Source organism: Sciurus carolinensis, chromosome 7 (assembly GCF_902686445.1).
Source record: "Sciurus carolinensis chromosome 7, mSciCar1.2, whole genome shotgun sequence".
NCBI classification, from domain to species: domain Eukaryota; kingdom Metazoa; phylum Chordata; class Mammalia; order Rodentia; family Sciuridae; genus Sciurus; species Sciurus carolinensis.
This window is the reverse complement of record NC_062219.1, coordinates 142,139,708-142,157,624: the sequence shown is the minus strand read 5'-3', so window position 1 is coordinate 142,157,624 and position 17,917 is coordinate 142,139,708. Positions and strand designations below refer to the sequence as shown.

Below are 17,917 nucleotides of genomic sequence, written 5' to 3'. Positions count from 1 at the left end.
CCACCAGAGTTAAACAGTGTCTCTGAGCCAAGTTCACACTGAACTTTGCCATCAGTAAAATCTGCATGGTGTGGAGTCATGCAAATATGGGCTCAGTTGGGGAGAGTATTGCATTTGTTTACTTGGCTGTGGTCGTTTTAGTGGAAGCTCTCCTCAGTAGTAAGGAAACTGTACAGTTGACAACTGAATTACATGTCCTCTACAGTGACAGGGTGTCCAGTATCTAAGCATCAAGAATCCTTTTCCCTTCCTCAAGGTGACCCCAGCTTAAATTGCCTGGCATGATACTGAGTAAGCTTCTAGGTGTCCCGTCATCTGATTTTGTGTACCTGATATCAGTACTGCCGAGGTACACACCTGACACAGATGCAGAGCTAACATTTCCTAGGTCCCAAAGGTAAGAAATGTTACATTTGTTCCCATGTTTTTTGTTGAAGCAGTTATGACTATTCTTGAGAACTGTAGCAAATATTTTTAGGTACAAAGACCTGGTCACTCTCTCCTAGAACATATACTAGAGTTGGGAAGGTAAAGCGAGCATGTCTAAAATAACTGGAAAGCTGTTAAGGACTACAGTAGGTGTGTTCTTTTCCTAGAGCTGCTGTAACAAAGTACTACAAACTAGGTAGCTTAAAATAACGAATTTATTTTCAGTTAGGGAGGCCAGCAGTCCGAAATCAAGGTGTTAGCAGGGCCTCTCTCCCTCTGAGGTGATAGGGAAGAATCTCTTGGGCTTCTCTACCAGTTTCTGGTGGATGCTGTCAATCCTTGGGGTTCCATGGCTTGTTGATGCGTCACCCCATCTCTGTCTTCACATGGTTTTCTCCTTTGTCCCTGAATCCAAACCTCCCCCGCCTTTTACAGGACCACACTCACCTTAATCCTGTATGACCTCAACTTAAGTTGGTTACATTTGCAAAGACCCATTTCCAAATAAGGTAACAGTCAGATACCAGGAGTTAGGGCTTCATCATATCTTTTGGGGGGATACACTGTCATTACAAGAGGGTAGTATAAGTTATTTTTCCTCAAAAGCAAACTGGGAATAATATCACCAACATAACAGGATTGCTTTGAGGTTAAGCTAATGCAGGATTCAGAACAGAATAAATGCTTAGTAACAGTTATGGCCATAATAAATTAATGATGATTTCATTATGCAATGGAGGAGCTGTAGTTATGAAAGAGTAGGAAATGGCTCCCTTCAGAAGGCAGGGCCTTTCATCTGGACAAGAAAGGACGAGGATGACTTTTCAATATGGAAATGAGCATCGGGAAGTGGCATATAGCACAGGCTTAGAACAGGTGATTAAGAGGGAAATGGGTGAGAGGTGATATCTGTGAGACAGTAATGCTGAGCTTTTTTTTTTTTTTTTTTCCCTTATCTCTATCACCAGTGGGAAAAGTGTACAGAGAAAGTAATGGCATACGTCTCGAGGAGGCACTTTTCCCACAAAATGGTGCTGTCTTTATGAAAGATGGTTTAACCAAAGGCATACCAGGAAGAGGAACTGAGACTGGGGGAGTTGATCAAGGAAAGGGCATTGCCTGTTGATGAAACTAGCTCTTTAAACTCTTCATGGAGAATAGAAATAGTATGCAATCTTTGATTCTAGGTCTTTAAACAAAAAGAGCAAAAGTCATCATGCCTACAGTTATTCATTCCCAGGTGTTAAGAATTCTGTTGTGGAACTATCTGTTGCATGAGCTTCAATCCAGGCTTTTAAGAGTCAGGGGCACTTGATCCACCCAGGTTCTGCCTCCCTCCTATTCATACTTTCAGTCCTTTGCCAGGTCCTTGTCTTTGTTTTCTATTCTCACTTCTCAATCATCAGCTCCAAGCCTTTGCTATCTTCAGCTTCTGATGCTTCCTGTATTATAATCCCAGGATTCTGTTTAGAACAATACACCCACTCCTGATTTATTGTATAATGATCCTAGGCAAATTCTAGACAATGTGGCTTTTAGGAATTAGGATACAATGTTCACATGCCTTCTGACTATCCAGATCTTCCCCATGGGAGGATGTTAGCAATAATGAGGGAGGTGGTAGATGTGTAACCTTCCTGGATATCAGATGGACAATGTAATCGTAGCCCTTATACTTAAAATGGCTCCACTGTGAGAGATTAGTGATGCTGGTAATTTGAATATGCCAAAGAGAAGCCATAAAATGCTTCCAAGTTAAAAAGTTCTTAAGAAAAAAATACAATACTGAGGTTACTAAGATCTACAGTAAGAACAAATCTATAAAATTGTGAAGGAAAAAAAAAAAATCTGTGCTAGTGTTGCTGTTACAGACCAAAAAAGTTTTGACTATGGTGTGTGATAAGTGCTTAGTTAAAATGAAAAAAGGCATTAAATTTGTGTATGTATAGGAAAAAACAGTATATGGCATTCATGGGTGATCGTGGAACATACCCCCTAAGGATAAAAGGGGGAAAATGCTGTATAAAAAAAAGTATTGCTAACCAAAGCCTTCCTCCTCAGGATTCTCACAGTGTGCTTCTTTTCAGATTCCCGAGTCAGAGGGTGGTTCATGTTGGACTCTTACCTGCCTACCTTTGTTCTTACTGTCATCTATTTGCTTTCAATATGGCTGGGTAACAAATACATGAAGAACAGACCTGCTTTTTCTCTCAGGGGAATCCTCACCTTGTATAATCTTGGCATTACACTTCTCTCCGCCTACATGTTGGTAGAGGTAAGTGTTTCCAGCTAAAAACTGAGTGTTTAGGAAGCACACATCTGGCCTACCAGAATGCTCCACAGTTGCTCTCACTACTGTTAAGATCTGAAGAATTTGTTCCGGCATTTGACATTGTTCCTTCCCAAAGTGCTGGAAGTCCTTCTGATTTCAGCCTATTTCTTTGATCCTTAGTCCAATTGAAATTTAGGATAATTTAAATTTGAATGGGCCTTTAAAGATCATGTGTTATGTAAAACAAAATTATAACTTTCCAGGGAACAAGTATTTTTTAAATTAGATGTCAAATTCAGTTTGACTCAAATGCAAATATAAAGATGTATGTGTATATAAATAAAATCTTCCCTTAAAGAATGCACCCCCACATGTTTGTCACAGCTGTCCCTCAATACTGACTTCTGGAGGCCTGAGTTGGCATACCGCTTGGCTCCAGTTGCCAAGCTCTAGCAAGCACGAGACCCAGGTGATTTCAAAAGAGAAGGAACAGGTAATGACTGCCCTGCCTATACAACCAGCAGTTATTGTAATATGGGGGAAAAATCTAAAAGTATTAAATTTTCTGTAGCAAAGATAGAGATATAAAGGAAACAAAAAGTGGGATTCATACAAGTTATACAGGCTGATAATGACACAAACTTCGTGCTGTCTTTGAATTAAAGTCTTGCCTTAAAATACAGGTTTTCTCAGATGGAGTTTATTCTGTGCATTATTCTAATGTGCACTTTTTTTTTTTTTTTCCAAGTACTGGGAATTGAACCCAAGCATACCCTGTCACTGAGGTGCATTCTCCCATTCCTCACTGCCCTTTAGCACTTAATCTTCCTGCCTCACCTTGGCCTCCCAAGTCGCTGGGATTACAGATGCACCCACTGCACCAGGCTCCTAACATGTGCCATTCTAGTAATGTATAATAGCTGTTACCTTAAGTGAGTGGAATGACTCTCTAATGAAATTTTAGGCATCAGAGTGCAAGGGATGGAATTTGGGATCAGGAAAGCCATGTTGATAACTCCAAATCCTATCACATAGGTGCTAATTTTACCTGGCATTGAAAAGACAGTTTTTATTTTAGATTCCTTACAAGGTGAATTTTAGCACACTGGGTGTTCTTGCATGATAGTGATTTATGGATTGGTTTCTCTGTGTAGCAAAGGAAGAGACTCCCTTAGGTGAGTCAGGAGCAAGCTACTGGATCTGTTAAAAGCAAACTGAACTGAACTTGGATTAGGGCAGTAGAGCTAAAGAACTCTAGGGATGTTCTGGAGTGACTTAGTCCACACCTGCTTAGGGCTAACCTACTTGATAGCCTTGTTTCCTTTTTATCCAACACACACAGGCAGGCTCCTGCACCCGTGTTAGGGAACTTGGAATGGCTCAGCGTGAGATGGGGCTTCCTGTGGCTTGGCTGCTTATTCTGCTATGCAAGTAGCTCTACACAGGTGGCAGAGAAATGGGAACAGCCTGAAAAAATCTGGTTAAAGCAGTCACTGTCATTGAGAATGTGCCCCGGCTTGCGCCACGATTCTCATTAGCTTACAGAATATGGATCAGACCCCCATACTACAAAACTGCAGCCTGACCATAAATTCAGTTCTTGTACACAAACAGCTTTCTTAGTTTGAAAAAATGTACCAACACAAAAATTGACATGTCCTCTACAATATTCCTAGATCCTTCTAGCCTGTCACTGGTTCCCAGGTAAGAACAGGAGCTTAAAGTCCTAGTGATTGTTAGGGAATGAGCAGATTGGTAACAGAGCCCTTCAGGAAAATCCAAGGTTTTCCTCTTTCACTGGATTTGTCTGTCCTGATAATCTTTGAAAGGTGTTTTCTTAGGAGGAAAGAGAAGCATATCAAAACAGTGAAGAAAAGACAAAGGTTCTAAACCGTTCTAAATGCTATTCAGTAGTTTATCTTTTTAAGGTTCAGTGTTCAGTGTTTCAACAGATCTGTACCTTTACAATCTCTAAAACAGCAGGAAATATTGAGTCTTTTGCCTGTTATATCTTGTGTAAATCAGAGCCAAATGTCTTACATTTTCTAACCAGGTTGTGGAAAGAATAGTGGCTTTATAAGTCTTGTCTCTAGTCATTGTTTTCCCACCTCCTCTAGCCAGTAACCTCCCCCCCCCCCGCCCCCGCCCCCCAGCAGTCCGTTCACCTATCAAGAGGAGCAGGCCTAGGGTTTTATGCAGCTCTTTGTTTCTTGTTTTTTTTTTTTTTTTTTTTAAGAGTAATGAGAATATTAACTAATCACAAAACTTACCAAATAGCAGAAATACAGTGAAGAAGATGGGTTAAGAACCTTTCAGAGCTGTTCCATGTTTCATAAAATTATATAAATACAAAACATTATATTTTAGTGGTTTCCTTACACTTATTTTTATTCAATTCTACATCTTATGACTAGATAATTACACAAAATTTTGTTAGATAGCTCCATTCTATTACTTTTGACTGATATAAGTCGTTAGAAGTAAAATATATTAAGGAAAACAACCACTGGTTTCAGTGTAACCTCAAGAATTAAATCCTTTGATAATGTTTGAGGACAGGATTGGGTTAAACACAAAATCTGGGACATTTCTACTCAAACCTTGAATGGGTGCCAAAAACATGAATGGGAAATTGCTTCCAAATTCTAACATCCACCCCTTCCCCCTTTCTTGATTCCTTGGCAGCTCATTCTCTCCAGTTGGGAAGGAGGCTACAATTTACAGTGTCAAGATCTCACCAGCGCTGGGGAAGGCGATATCAGGGTGAGCTGTTACCATTTCCCACTGAAAGGAGAGGAGGCTCTTCCTGCAGATGTGAGAGTGGGCTGGGATGACATTCCTGTAGAAGTGGCTTCTAAATGTTCATCTGAAGGAAAGGCAGTGACTGAATAGGCCATGGCATGTCCGTGTAAGGGACACACCTCATATAGAATCGTCTCCAGGTTGCATTTGCCTGAAGGCAACTTGGAGACCATGGTTATTGTATATCACCTTTAGTCAAGAAATTATGTGTATTTACTTATATTCTTAAAAAGGAACAATGGCAGGATAAACCAAAAGCTATTGAGTGGTTTCCTTTGAGAGGAACAGGACAGAAGGGATAGGGGTGGAAGCTAGAGTCAGTGTACCTTGTACTTTATTTGATTTTGGAACCATTAGTTGTTTTATGTAATTATAAAATTAAAGAAAGCAAGGCATCCTCCCTGCCCCCAAAAAAGTAAGAGACAAATCCATGAGTATACCTGTAATTAAGCTAAGGACATGGCCACCCAAAAGCTATTTCAAGTAACTTTAAAACACAGTATTTTGAGTGGATGTCCCTTATATCTTTAAAAGAATTTTTTGTTGTTATTGCTAATACTGGTATTACTATTCTGAGACTCTTACAGGGACATTTTAGTATAAAATGCATAAGTGAATATCATTAGTAACTAATATTTGAAACAAAAAAAGGACAGCTGTTTTTAAAAGTTAAAAACCCAATAACCATACAAATTAGGAATAACAAAATTAACTTTGTTTTCTTACAAAAATATTTGCTTTGTCTATTAAAAAGGTCATCTATGACAGCCCCAGGCAGTGAGCCATGCTTACCCAGGTGTGCTCTCAAACACAAGAATGAGGCTTCTTAGAGTGAAGTTGGCAAATCCCAGTTTGGGGCAGAAAATGAGTTTAAGATGAACCCAGGACATCCTGTAACCCAAAGCAAAGAAACAGATTACAAGCATCACGACATAAAGAAACCACCTTGAAGGAATGCCCACTGGCTAAAGATGGGACAGTTTGAGTATCAAAACCACTGACTGGGATGGATTGAAACATACTAAATACAGTTTTAAAAACATGAGTTTAAAACAAAAATAACCTCCTTGTACCTTCTGAAAGCACCTACTCATCTTGTCTTTTATACCCATGTTGAAAAGGGTAAATTCTCTGTAGAAGAGAAAAACCATAAAAGAAAAATTGCCATTTTGCAGCTCCTAAATACCTGAGCTTACTGCTCAGTATGAACATCACTGGAGCAGCCAGAAAGCTGCCTGTCAGACCTTTGTATAGATCTGCACCCCAACCCCCACCAAAGAATCAGTGGGAATTAGAATTGAGAAAACTAGAGTGGAATCATATTGAAAATCCTTGAAATTCAGTGATGAGTACCTAGTGTCCATTATTTGGTGTCCTTACAAAAAAAATTAAAAATCTAATTGCAAGTTCCAGATAATATGGAAGGAATGGTTGGAGAAAACAAGCTAAATCACACTAAGAGGAAATAAACATCCAGATCCAATATATTAGGAATTCTGTACCACTGGATGGGAGTTTTAAGAAAAAGAAATGGGGGATAAAAGTAAGGAGCAAGATGAGTAACTTTAAGACCATATCAGTAAAAAATTCAATGTGGACCTTGTTTGGATCCTGATTTAAATAAGAAAAAGACAGGCTATTAGAAGATATTTAGAAATTAATTGTATCAGACAAGATAATGACTCATGGTTATGTTAACAAAAAAGTCCATTAGGAATATTTATAGATGATATCTTGACTGCTTATAATAATCTATCCCCCCCCTGAAAAATGTATTGGGAATTAGAATTAAGAAAATTAAATTGGAGTTATATTGAAAATTCTCAAAGTCTAGTGTTGGACACAGTTATTCTTCCTCTATTAGTGAATGTTTGAAACTTCTGTAATATGGGTTATAAATAAAAGATACTATAAACCATTTAACTAAAATCTTAAGATGTACATTTTAAAGTAAGATATAGGTTTCTCTATACCCATTTTATTTCTGTTGCACTATTATAGGCTAGTGCATATTGGGAAAACATACAGTTTTTTGAAGTTGCCATTCTGTGTTTATGATTTAGTATTTCTGAAGGCTAATTGTTCCAGACATTAAGATGAATTCCACTATTTCATATAGCATGTTAGTCTAATTTCAAGATTCCTATTATCTAATATCTTCAAAAATGTTTAAATGTGTTAAAACCACCATAATCTTTATGTAGAAGCTAGAGCAAAGTAAGGGGGAAAAGGTGGGGTGGGGGGAGTCAGAGACCATAGATCAGTGGAGTAGGAGGAGACTGAGGGGCAGGGAGGGAGGGACCTGAAAAGGGAAGACATGCAGAATGAACTTGACAAAATGATGCAAGCATGTAGAAGTATACCAGTGAATTCCACCTTTATGTATATCTATAAAGCACCAATTAGAAATAAATATGAGACCAGTAGAGAAGGTGAATAGGGGAAGGGAAAGAGGAGGCACTGAAATGGAGCAAATTAAGCTCCATGCATCTATGCCAAAATGAATCCAACTTTTAGGCATAAGTATAATGCATTAATAAACACATTTTAAGAAAATTATGTTCTTAACTAAAGATGTATTTCTCTGTAGACAAGACTATGTAAGGGACATTGGAAGGAAAGGAAGATGGTAATCATGACCTACCAATGTTAGTAAGGAAAGAACTTCTTGACTTTTAATCTCTTCTTCTCAATAAGAGGCATAAATGATGCCTCTTGGGTAGTATAATGTTTGGGAGAAACACATGTCCATTAGAGCACAGAAAAATTACAATTTATATAACAAAGAGTAATGACCCTGTTGAGAGCCAGACACTGCCTCAGAGCAACCTGCGAGCCAGCGATAGATTCCCAACACTTGCTAGATTTTATGGTTGTTGATTTTAGAGGTGTAGGCAAAGTAATTTAGGAATACACATGAAGCAGCAGCTAGTTCCTCCTGAGAAAGAAAAGGCTGGGAAAGTTCCAGAGAGGTGGCAGCATTGAAGGAGTATTAATAAAGGAAGATGACAACATGCCGGACCTTGAGGTAGGACAGGAGTGCCGGATGCAGGGAGAAGAGTCCTCAGCCCTCAAGGAGGAGGATTCAGATGTCTTCTGGCTCCAGGCTATGGTGATGAGGAATCCACTCAGTTCTGTAGGTGCCGAGTAGTAACTTGACCACATAGGTATTTTGGGAAGAGAAATTGTCTTTCACTCGAGTAGGGTATACTACCTGGAATGAGGAGAAACTGGAGGCAAAGACTCTGGACTAGCCTGGTCTGGGAAAGAGATGCAGGCAGGCCCAGAGGTAGGGCCATGCAGGAACTGTTATATCTCACACCTTTCTCCCCTTTTTAAATGTTATAGGTCGCCAAGGTGCTATGGTGGTACTACTTCTCCAAATTAGTTGAGTTCCTGGACACAATTTTCTTTGTTTTGCGAAAAAAGACAAGTCAGATCACTTTCCTTCACGTCTACCATCACGCCTCCATGTTCAACATCTGGTGGTGTGTCTTGAACTGGATACCCTGTGGACAGAGTAAGTTTCCCTGGTGTGGCTCTGGCAGGTTACCCGTGCACGGGCATATCAGGAGGGGAGAGGGCTGTGGAAGCAGGTGCTTACCAGTGGCCTTTTAATTTCTAGGCTTTAATACTGGCAAGATCTGAGTGTAATCTTCAGTTTTAAAAATATTTTCTTTCCCATACACCAGATGTAAAAGGCAGAGGCACATGCCCAGTCAGAGCAGACCAACTCTGGTACGGGTGCTCCTTGGCTCCTGTGGAAAGTGGCACCTTCCAGAGCCACCATTTGGCTGTGCTACAGATGGAATTATTTCAGCTTTTTAGGGCTTGTTTTTATATTCTGAAAAATTAACATTTTTAACTGAGAACTACTATATATATATTTTTTATATCACAATCCATCCACTCATATTATATATTTTGTATGAAACAAAAAGCCACAGTATGTGTTTTTTTTTTTTTTTTTTTTTTTTTTGTATGAGGGATTGAACTCAGGGGCATATCCCCAGCCCTATTTTGAGACAAGGCTGTCTTTGAACTTAAGAGCCTCCTGCCTCAGCCTCCCAGGTTGCTGGGATTACAGGCATGCACCACTGCGCCTGGCTGTCTGTGGCTCTTCCTGATGTACTGTGGTATTATATAATTTTTCATGAAACAAAAATTTCATGTGATGGTATTTACTGTGGGGTTTTTATTTGGTAAATTCTTTTTCACTTCTACAAAAGACAACTCTCACTGCACTGACTTCATAGTTTAGTACTGTATCAATTACAAACTGCAGTTTGAGAAGAACTGAACTAGAAAGAACAGGAGTTTCTATTTGATAATGTGTTGCCCCCAGTTTGAAAATATCCTATGAAAAATCAGAACAGGTAAAATTTAAGAAAAATTTGTTTTACAACTCAGTGTCATGTAGAAATGATAGAAAATATCCCAAGGAAATCTGGAATGCAGATGTTCCTCTACTTACAGTGGAGCCACATCCCAGTATACCCACTGGGCATTGAGAATTTCCTAAGTCAAAATGCAGTTAGTACACCCAACCTGTCAGCTGTCTCAACAGCAGCACAACATGCTGGAAATGTGGGTGTTTCCTCCTGTGACCCCAGGGTTGCCTGGGAGCTGCAGCCCACTGCCACTGCCTGGCATCATGAGTATTACAGCACACACACTAGCTGGGGAAAAGACCGACGTTCAGAATGCCGGCTGTGGTTTCCACTGAACGCATCCCTTTCACACCATCACAGGGTTGAAACATTAAGTAAGACTGTCATGCCAGGGACTGTCGTATACCACTGACTGAAGGGGCAAATAAAAACTAGTGTCGGGAAGGAAACTGGTAGGGGTACAGTAGGCAGAAATAAATGCTTTCCACATTCCTACTAGACAGAATCTACTTTTTACAAGTTTGATAATTAAAGAGGACTAGTATCAAAGAATTGCAAAGGTTAAGTATTTTTTATATTTGTCAAGTTTCATTATAAATTAACACCTAAAACTTAAATCATTGTGTAAAAACTCCTATAATGTTTGTGACAATTTCCATTCAAGAGTATTATAAAAATCATAAGCAACAATGATTGTTCACTAATTGATGGAAATGAAAATGCAGGTGAGTAAATATCTAATGTGCCTCCTGTTACTCAGACTATATCTGCATATTCCGTATAAATGCAAGTGTCATAACAGCTTGTGCACCCCGGAACACTCTTTCCCTGAATGACATACCTGCTACCCACAGGAAGTTCTTTGCCATCTAAGGTTTAGCCAAAACAAAATTCTTCTTGAGAGGAATTCTGCCTCTAGCCATAAGCTAATACCACCCCCACCCCCATCTTAACTACTGTAGTGACAAAGGGACAGTTAAAACTTGGCAAAAAAAAAAAAAAAAAAATTGTTGGCACTCTGGCTGAAAAAATATCCCAGTTCACTTCTATCCAAAAACTTTTGCTGAATCCTAGAGCAATAGCACAATAATCAGGGAAATTATCAGTATGAATTTCATCATATGATGCTCCTTACCTATTCATTTTTAGTTATCTTGCGCAGGAAGAATATCACTCGACAAAGGAGAATGAACAGTCTTATTTTCTAAAATAGTAACTCATGCTGTACTTTCCTAGGTTTCTTTGGACCAACACTGAACAGCTTTATCCACATTCTAATGTACTCCTACTATGGACTCTCTGTGTTTCCATCCATGCACAAGTACCTTTGGTGGAAGAAATACCTCACACAGGCTCAGCTGGTATGTCGCCCCCAGCTCTCTCCACATGGTTTATGGAGAAGTAGGAAGTAGGAATCTGTCTTCCTGGACATCAGAGGCCTCTTACATGTGATGAAGAGGCCTGCTTTTCTCTAAGAGCCTTTAGGAATTATTTTGTGCAATAAAATGTTTTTTTATGTATAAATTAAGTTATGATGGGAAGATCCTTACTTTGAAATGTAAATTAATTCTTTTATAAGCTAAACCTTTTTTATCTAAATAACTTTAGCTGCTGCTATTTCATAAGAAACTTAGTAATGGCAATTTTATATAATTAACTATACAAGTTCAAATAGTTCCTGAATAGGATAGTGGACTGCCTCAGCATTGTGCTTGCTTTATTCCTGCAAAATGTAGAGTGACAGGAGTCCATCTAGGAGCTCCCTGGGCTTGGGGAGCGGGCGCCTCACTCTCCCCGGCCCTCTCCGCCCCCTGCAGGTGCAGTTCCTGCTCACCATCACACACACGCTGAGTGCCGTCGTGAAGCCCTGTGGCTTCCCCTTCGGTTGCCTCATCTTCCAGTCCTCCTATATGATGACACTAGTCGTCCTGTTCTTAAATTTTTATGTTCAGGTATGTGAAATGTAAATGTTCAGTAGTAAAACGTGCAGATGTGCACTTTGCATTACATATTTGTAATTTTACTGATATTAAGCACATGCTTGTGGATGAATTTAGATGTTGGATCTGTAAATGAAAAAGTAAAACTTACATTTCTAACTCCTCTGCCCACATCCTCCTACTCAAAGAACCACAGCTCATAGTGTAGTGGGCACTAAGACTTCATGTGCAGTATATTGAGAAACACTTATCAGAAATACCGAGCTATGTTGTTTGCATTGTGTATTTGTACTGTGACATCTGAAACTTAAACAGGTGTATGGTAAGACCCATCTAGGAAACTTACGAGAAAGGAGAAAAAGCATGGGGACATGAATTGTTTTAGTATCATCTGTTATGGTGTTGTAGATTATTTGGATGAAATTCCTTAAGGCCAGTTAGTATGGAAAGCTTACATTGGCTTTTCCTTTATCAAGTGTCATTTTCTTTTTAACAATTAGAGTTTCAAAATGCAATTTCAAAGTGACTTTGTTACACAAGAACCTATGAAAGCTCTGACATAGCACGGCCTCAGAGGGTTCTAGATTGTAAATTGCACTCCTTTGTGGGCTGGGGAAATGGGTGCTTCCTTTAAAAAACATACATTTACATTCAAAATAGTACTTTTGAAATTATTTTCATTTTCTTTTTTGGACAAGAAATGCTCTTGTTTTTTAGTGTGCATAAAACCATGATGGGTTCTGTTGTTCAGCAAATGCAAAGTCCAACTTTGAGAACTAAACCTTTGACACTTCTTAGATTTTGTTTCTGAAATTGGATTGACTAGACTTTGTCTCTTAGGAGAGATAAGTTTCCAGAATTTCTAAAGAAATAATAATCGACAGAACAAAGCCCCCCCCACACACAGAAGAGTAGTAAAGGGAAGTGGGGAAGTGTGGGGTGCTGGGTATTGCTCCTGGGCAGGAAGCAGGAACCCAGCAGGGGTAGGTAATGGCAGCGGGAGCCCCACAGGCCAGCTCAAGTCAAAGCTCAGTCCTAACGCTAAGCTTATAAGTTCAGCCTTGAGGCTTCATAATACTGTTGCTTAAAAAAGAAAAAAGAGTAAAAATGCAATGAGAGTTAGGTGTTTTATCAGAGAGGAAGGCTGTGCCCAGCTGGGGTTATGCTCAATGGGCAGAGTGGTACTTAGCACCCCTGATGCCCGAGTTCCATTCCCCAGCACCAAAAAGGGAGGATATGCTAGGAGCCAAATCAATCCAGAATCCCATAGCATTATTCTATGCAAGAATAATAGCACTTTTTCACTTGAAAAAGTGCATTATATCTTTTTTAAAAAATTACATCCTTTTCAAGTGAGAAACTTATGCAGAAAAATTTCAGTGCTAATCCCATAATATGCAAATCCTGACCTAATATAGATAAAATATAAGGAACAGCCTCTCGACATTGACACATTTGTCTTGCTTTTGCCCTGTTTTTATCTTTAATTAGGGGCTTAAACATGGTCGTATTTCACACACATATTCCTAGTAGAAAGTCCAGTGCCCTTGAAAATCACGTACTGTTTTAACCATATGTGTCATTAGAGATGAGCCTTACTAAGGGATCTTTTTTCCTTTTTCTCTTCAATATGTACACATCCAACAGACATACCGGAAAAAGCCCATGAAAAAAGAAACACACACGCTGCCTGCAGGAAAAGAAGTCAGGAATGGTTTTTCCAAAGCCTACTTCACCACAGTGAATGGAGTGATGAGCAAGAAAGCGCAGTGACCAGCGACAGGAGCGCACCCGGCACCAGCCCTGCAGCGCAGCTTGTTTTAAAGCAAAGACTGAATTGAAAGTTGTATGTTTTAGCATAAACTAATTTCTTTTGAGTTTATAAATCATTTGTACCAGAATGTATTAATATATTGCTATTAGGTTAATCCGTTAACTGAATGCTTTGGTCAGCATCGCGGCGATGCTGGACCCTGAAACTTCAGAGCAGGTGCCCGTCTCCCTCCTCCCGCCAAGCAGACTCACCCTCGCTAGAAACTCTAATGCTGTGTACGCAGCTGTGGGCACGCCAGAGCCAGGGGCGTACAGCACGACGTCACGGCAACTCTTCGAGTAGAGTGTTGTTCAGATTAAACTGCAAAACAAAACGTCGTATTGTAAATACAGGTGTGATCTAATCTACAATAAGCAATAATTGTCGGTGCATAAAGGAATCAACCCCAGAAAATATTAAAATGGGATCAAAAAGTGAAGACAAAAACCTAGTGAACCCTTGTGGGCCAGAGTCTTGTTTATCAAATTCTCACAACCACTTCTGATTCTAAATTAGTGATTTGGCAGTGAAATTTCTTAATTTTCAAAATAATTTGAAGATTAGATTATTCGAAACAGATTTTTCTGCCAAATCCTTACTACTCAGGGGCTTTGGATATAGGAGTTTCCCTCTGTTTTAATTTGGTTTCTTTAACAATTCAGATATTCATGTCCACCTCCCATGTTAGCTAGCCTAGGCCAGTAAAGGTCTGAGCTCCTCACTGAAAGCTGTCTCTCCGTCTGGCCGCCTCTTTCTTGGTGGAAGAGGACTGTGGTCCAGTCTGCCCTCTTCCTAGAATGTCTGTGCCACTAGAGCACTTACCGAACCGGGATTCACAGAAATGGAGGTAAAGCGTGTTGAACTTGTCTATTTTGAGAGCCTACTCATGAATATTATTCCAAATACTTGCTATCAATCTTTGCAGGTTATTTAAGCATTTGAAAATAGGAAGAAAATGGTGTAGTAGTTTGGAAAGGGTCTGGCTCCGAGCCATGGCTGGTGATGAGCACAGTGACAGTGCCAGCTTGGCAGACTCAGCCCGTCCTCTCCCAGCTCAGCACCGATCTGAGAACCAGCACAAAGGCAGAGGGAGCACTGAACACCCCCCCGCCCAGTGCTGGACTGTTGGTCACTATTAACTGCACCAAGAATGAAAACAAAGAATATTCTCTAAGGGTTAGTTCATCTTTCCCATCTGGTTTCTTTTTAATAAAAGTTTTTAGGTCATGACATTAACGTCAGAGGCACAGGCACTGGAAAGGCACGTTCAGCGCTGCGCCAACCATGGTGACTTTCTGTGCCCTCCCGAGCTTTAGTTTGAAATTCTCCCTGTCTGAAAACTAGACCAGCTCATAAGCAGTCCTCTCACGCCAGCTCCCCTCTCCCAGGCCTCTGCACTTGATGAAAGGTGACCAGCACTGCATGGTCTTCAGGTGAGCGCATCCTGCCCTGTGACGCCTCGTTTCTTCTGGCTGGTCATTTCTGTTGAGATCCTCTCCTGTCTCATGCCTGCTTACTCATTTTTTCTTCATACCCCTGCTCTGGTACTGGGGTTTGAACCCAGGGGCACTTAACCACTGACCCACATCCCCAGTCTTTGAGACAAGGTCTCCCTAAGTTGCCCAGATCTCAAACTTAGTCCTCCTGCCTCAGCCTCCCAAGTTGCTGGGATCCCAGGCATGAGCCACACACCCAGCTACTCTATTTCCTAAATGGTTTTCTAGAGCTGACTTGCTCTAAGGTGCTGAATCTCATTGCGTTACTCCTCACTTTAACTGTATTTAGTGTACTGTTCACTCCCAGGAATTCATTTTTAAATAAGGGCTAGCTCCGAGTATGACTGTTACTGCTCTTCTATGATAAGATGCGGACTGGACTAAGGAGAAAGTCCCTTAGAGAAACTGGGACTTGAGTTCTGTTTTAGTTCCCAGACACAGGCTGAAATCTGTTACCAAAGTGCATTCCAGGTGAAAACGAGACTCGGGAGACCACATGTCCTCACCAGCTTATCGTCACTGTACCCAGCTTACTCTTACTTGCCAACGAGGCCCTGAAGCCTCACCAGCACCACACCTGCAAGTGGACGTTCCATGGGCTTCACATCTGTAGAGCAAGTCTAGCAGCTGTCAGCACAGGCAGCATGAAACCGCTCAAAGTGGAGGCAGATTCTACTAAAGCTTAAACACTCAGAGCCTTAAACCATTCAAGGGCTGATAAAGGTACACAGAGCTATGAGATCTGAGCCACAGAAATTGAATCAGGTAAATATTTTAACCTGTTATTAAGTGCTATGACTTTAAGAAACCAAAATATATGTTTAATGTGATTTTTCTAAAGCATAACTGTGAAAGAAATACTATATGTAATCTATTAAGAAATGGAAAATGTTTTTACACATAAATTTCCACTTGTGGGAATGAAAATACAATAAAGCATATTTGTTAATTCCAGTTTTTAAAACTAAAATAGATTTGTTTGAATGGAATTAAACAAATTTTCAACCTATCAGAAGCACTTATTGAACTATTTAGACATGTTGGTGGATAAAGTTCCCTCCGCCCCCATTAGAGAAGTGTTTAAGAAAAAATGTTACTGTAATGGAAAAAATGCATTTTGTATGTAAGAGACTATTTAGTTTCCCCCCATTATTTCTGTATCATTTTATGTTCCTGAGGGGTACTTATTTGGAAAATAAGGATATCACTTTTGTTTTCCTTTGAAAGTGTGTGTATCTTAACATAATATCATGATTAGGGTGGACAGGGAGACAGGAGAAGCCATTTTTCTTTGTAGATAAAAAGCATTCTGTATGATTGTTATATAATAAATTGATTTTTTTACATTAAAGCAAAGCATGTTACTGTTTTTCTTATTTGGCTCAAAGAAGTTAATTTGTGTGTGTGGTATTCCAAATGACCTATCACTCAGGAATTTTTTTTTACCAATAAAATGATACTTAAGCAATTAATTTTAGGTGTTTAATTCATTTCAATGAGCAATGGACTTTTATGTAACATTACCTAAATGTAGTAGTCATATACCAAGTTGAACTATTTCAGAAGATGGTCATTCATATGAAAAAAATTAAGGCCAATTAGATAAGCAGAGACCATAAATAATTATCATAAACTACCGTACAGCATAGAGTAACTCAGGGAGGAGTACTAGTTTGGAGTGGAAGATACTAGGCAGAAATGACACTGGCCCCTGAAAGCCAGTACATCCCTCTATAGATGCCTGACCACATCAAGGTGGCCATCTCTGCTCAGGACCAGGGATGTAAATGAGCTATGTTGAAGCCTGGCAGAGACTTAAGGGCATGGGGCACATCACAGGCTGCTTGCTATTGATATGGAGAGCTTGAAGCCCATTTATGAAGTCACTTGAGGTCCTGGGTGGTAGCAGGGGGTGGCAGGGTGTATGAAGGAAGGGCAGGCAGAGGGCAGGAGGCTTCATTTTAACTCTCTGCACAGGGACAAGAATAGAGTGGTGGGAAATGGATTTTTGAAAGAGGCTCTTCTGACTCCCTTATTTTCCTTCATTATTTTAAATAGTTGGTGAAACCAATTTAATCAAACTTGCATTTAAAAATAAAAGATAAATCCTTCCTCTCAACAGCAAAGCCTATATACATGTATGATTACACTACTGGTGTGACTCAGCACCATGTACAGCCAGAGGAATGAGAAGTTATGCTCCATTTGTGTACAGTGTGCCAAAGTGCATTCTACTGTCATGTATAACCAATACGAACAAATTTACAAAAACATGAAAAAAAGTTTACCAGGGAACATTCCATAAAGAATGCAATACCCGAGCTTGGTTTTGACGGGTGAAGAATTCAAGCAAGGAGGGAATTTCATTCACGGAGGTAAAATACTGAAGACTCCAATAGAACTCAGCATTCCTTCAGCAAGTATTTCTCAAGTGCCTCCCACGTGACAGGATGGTGCTGGGGTTTGGAATAAAATGGTCAGAAGAACAGACAAGGTTTCTGCTCTTGGGGACATCTTGGCTGGAACACAGGCCATTATCACCTTCTGTAAGAATGTGCTGTTCGTAAGAAGATCAGTAGAGGAAAGAATAGGGGGAGGCAGGAGGGGAGGAAAAGGGGCGGGGAACAGGGATTGAAATCAAATGTCATGCATGATTTTGTCAAAGTGAACCCAACTACTGTGCGTAACTATAATGCCCTGATAGTAATATAAAAGAGCAAGGTGTTTTTGTTAACTGTAACACGTCAGGGTTCAACCTCACCTCCTTAAGCAAG

At 39.9% G+C, this 17,917-nt stretch overlaps 1 protein-coding gene across 3 annotated transcripts in view; it reads left to right on the top strand.

The window, feature by feature from the left end:
* Positions 1-16,609, top strand: part of Elovl2 (ELOVL fatty acid elongase 2) — a 60,733-nt gene extending 44,124 nt beyond the window's left edge. For 2 of the 3 annotated variants that reach the window (XM_047558917.1, XM_047558916.1), the window contains exons 3-8: positions 2,517-2,704; positions 5,387-5,464; positions 8,852-9,023; positions 11,131-11,255; positions 11,712-11,846; positions 13,482-16,609. In XM_047558917.1, the coding sequence (XP_047414873.1) occupies positions 2,517-2,704; positions 5,387-5,464; positions 8,852-9,023; positions 11,131-11,255; positions 11,712-11,846; positions 13,482-13,607 (824 nt within the window). In that variant the 3' untranslated portion in view covers positions 13,608-16,609. Of the gene's footprint in view, positions 1-204; positions 398-2,516; positions 2,705-5,386; positions 5,465-8,851; positions 9,024-11,130; positions 11,256-11,711; positions 11,847-13,481 lie in introns of those variants that run through there. The other variant, XM_047558918.1, reaches the window with a different exon arrangement.
* The last annotated feature ends 1,308 nt before the right edge of the window (positions 16,610-17,917 follow it).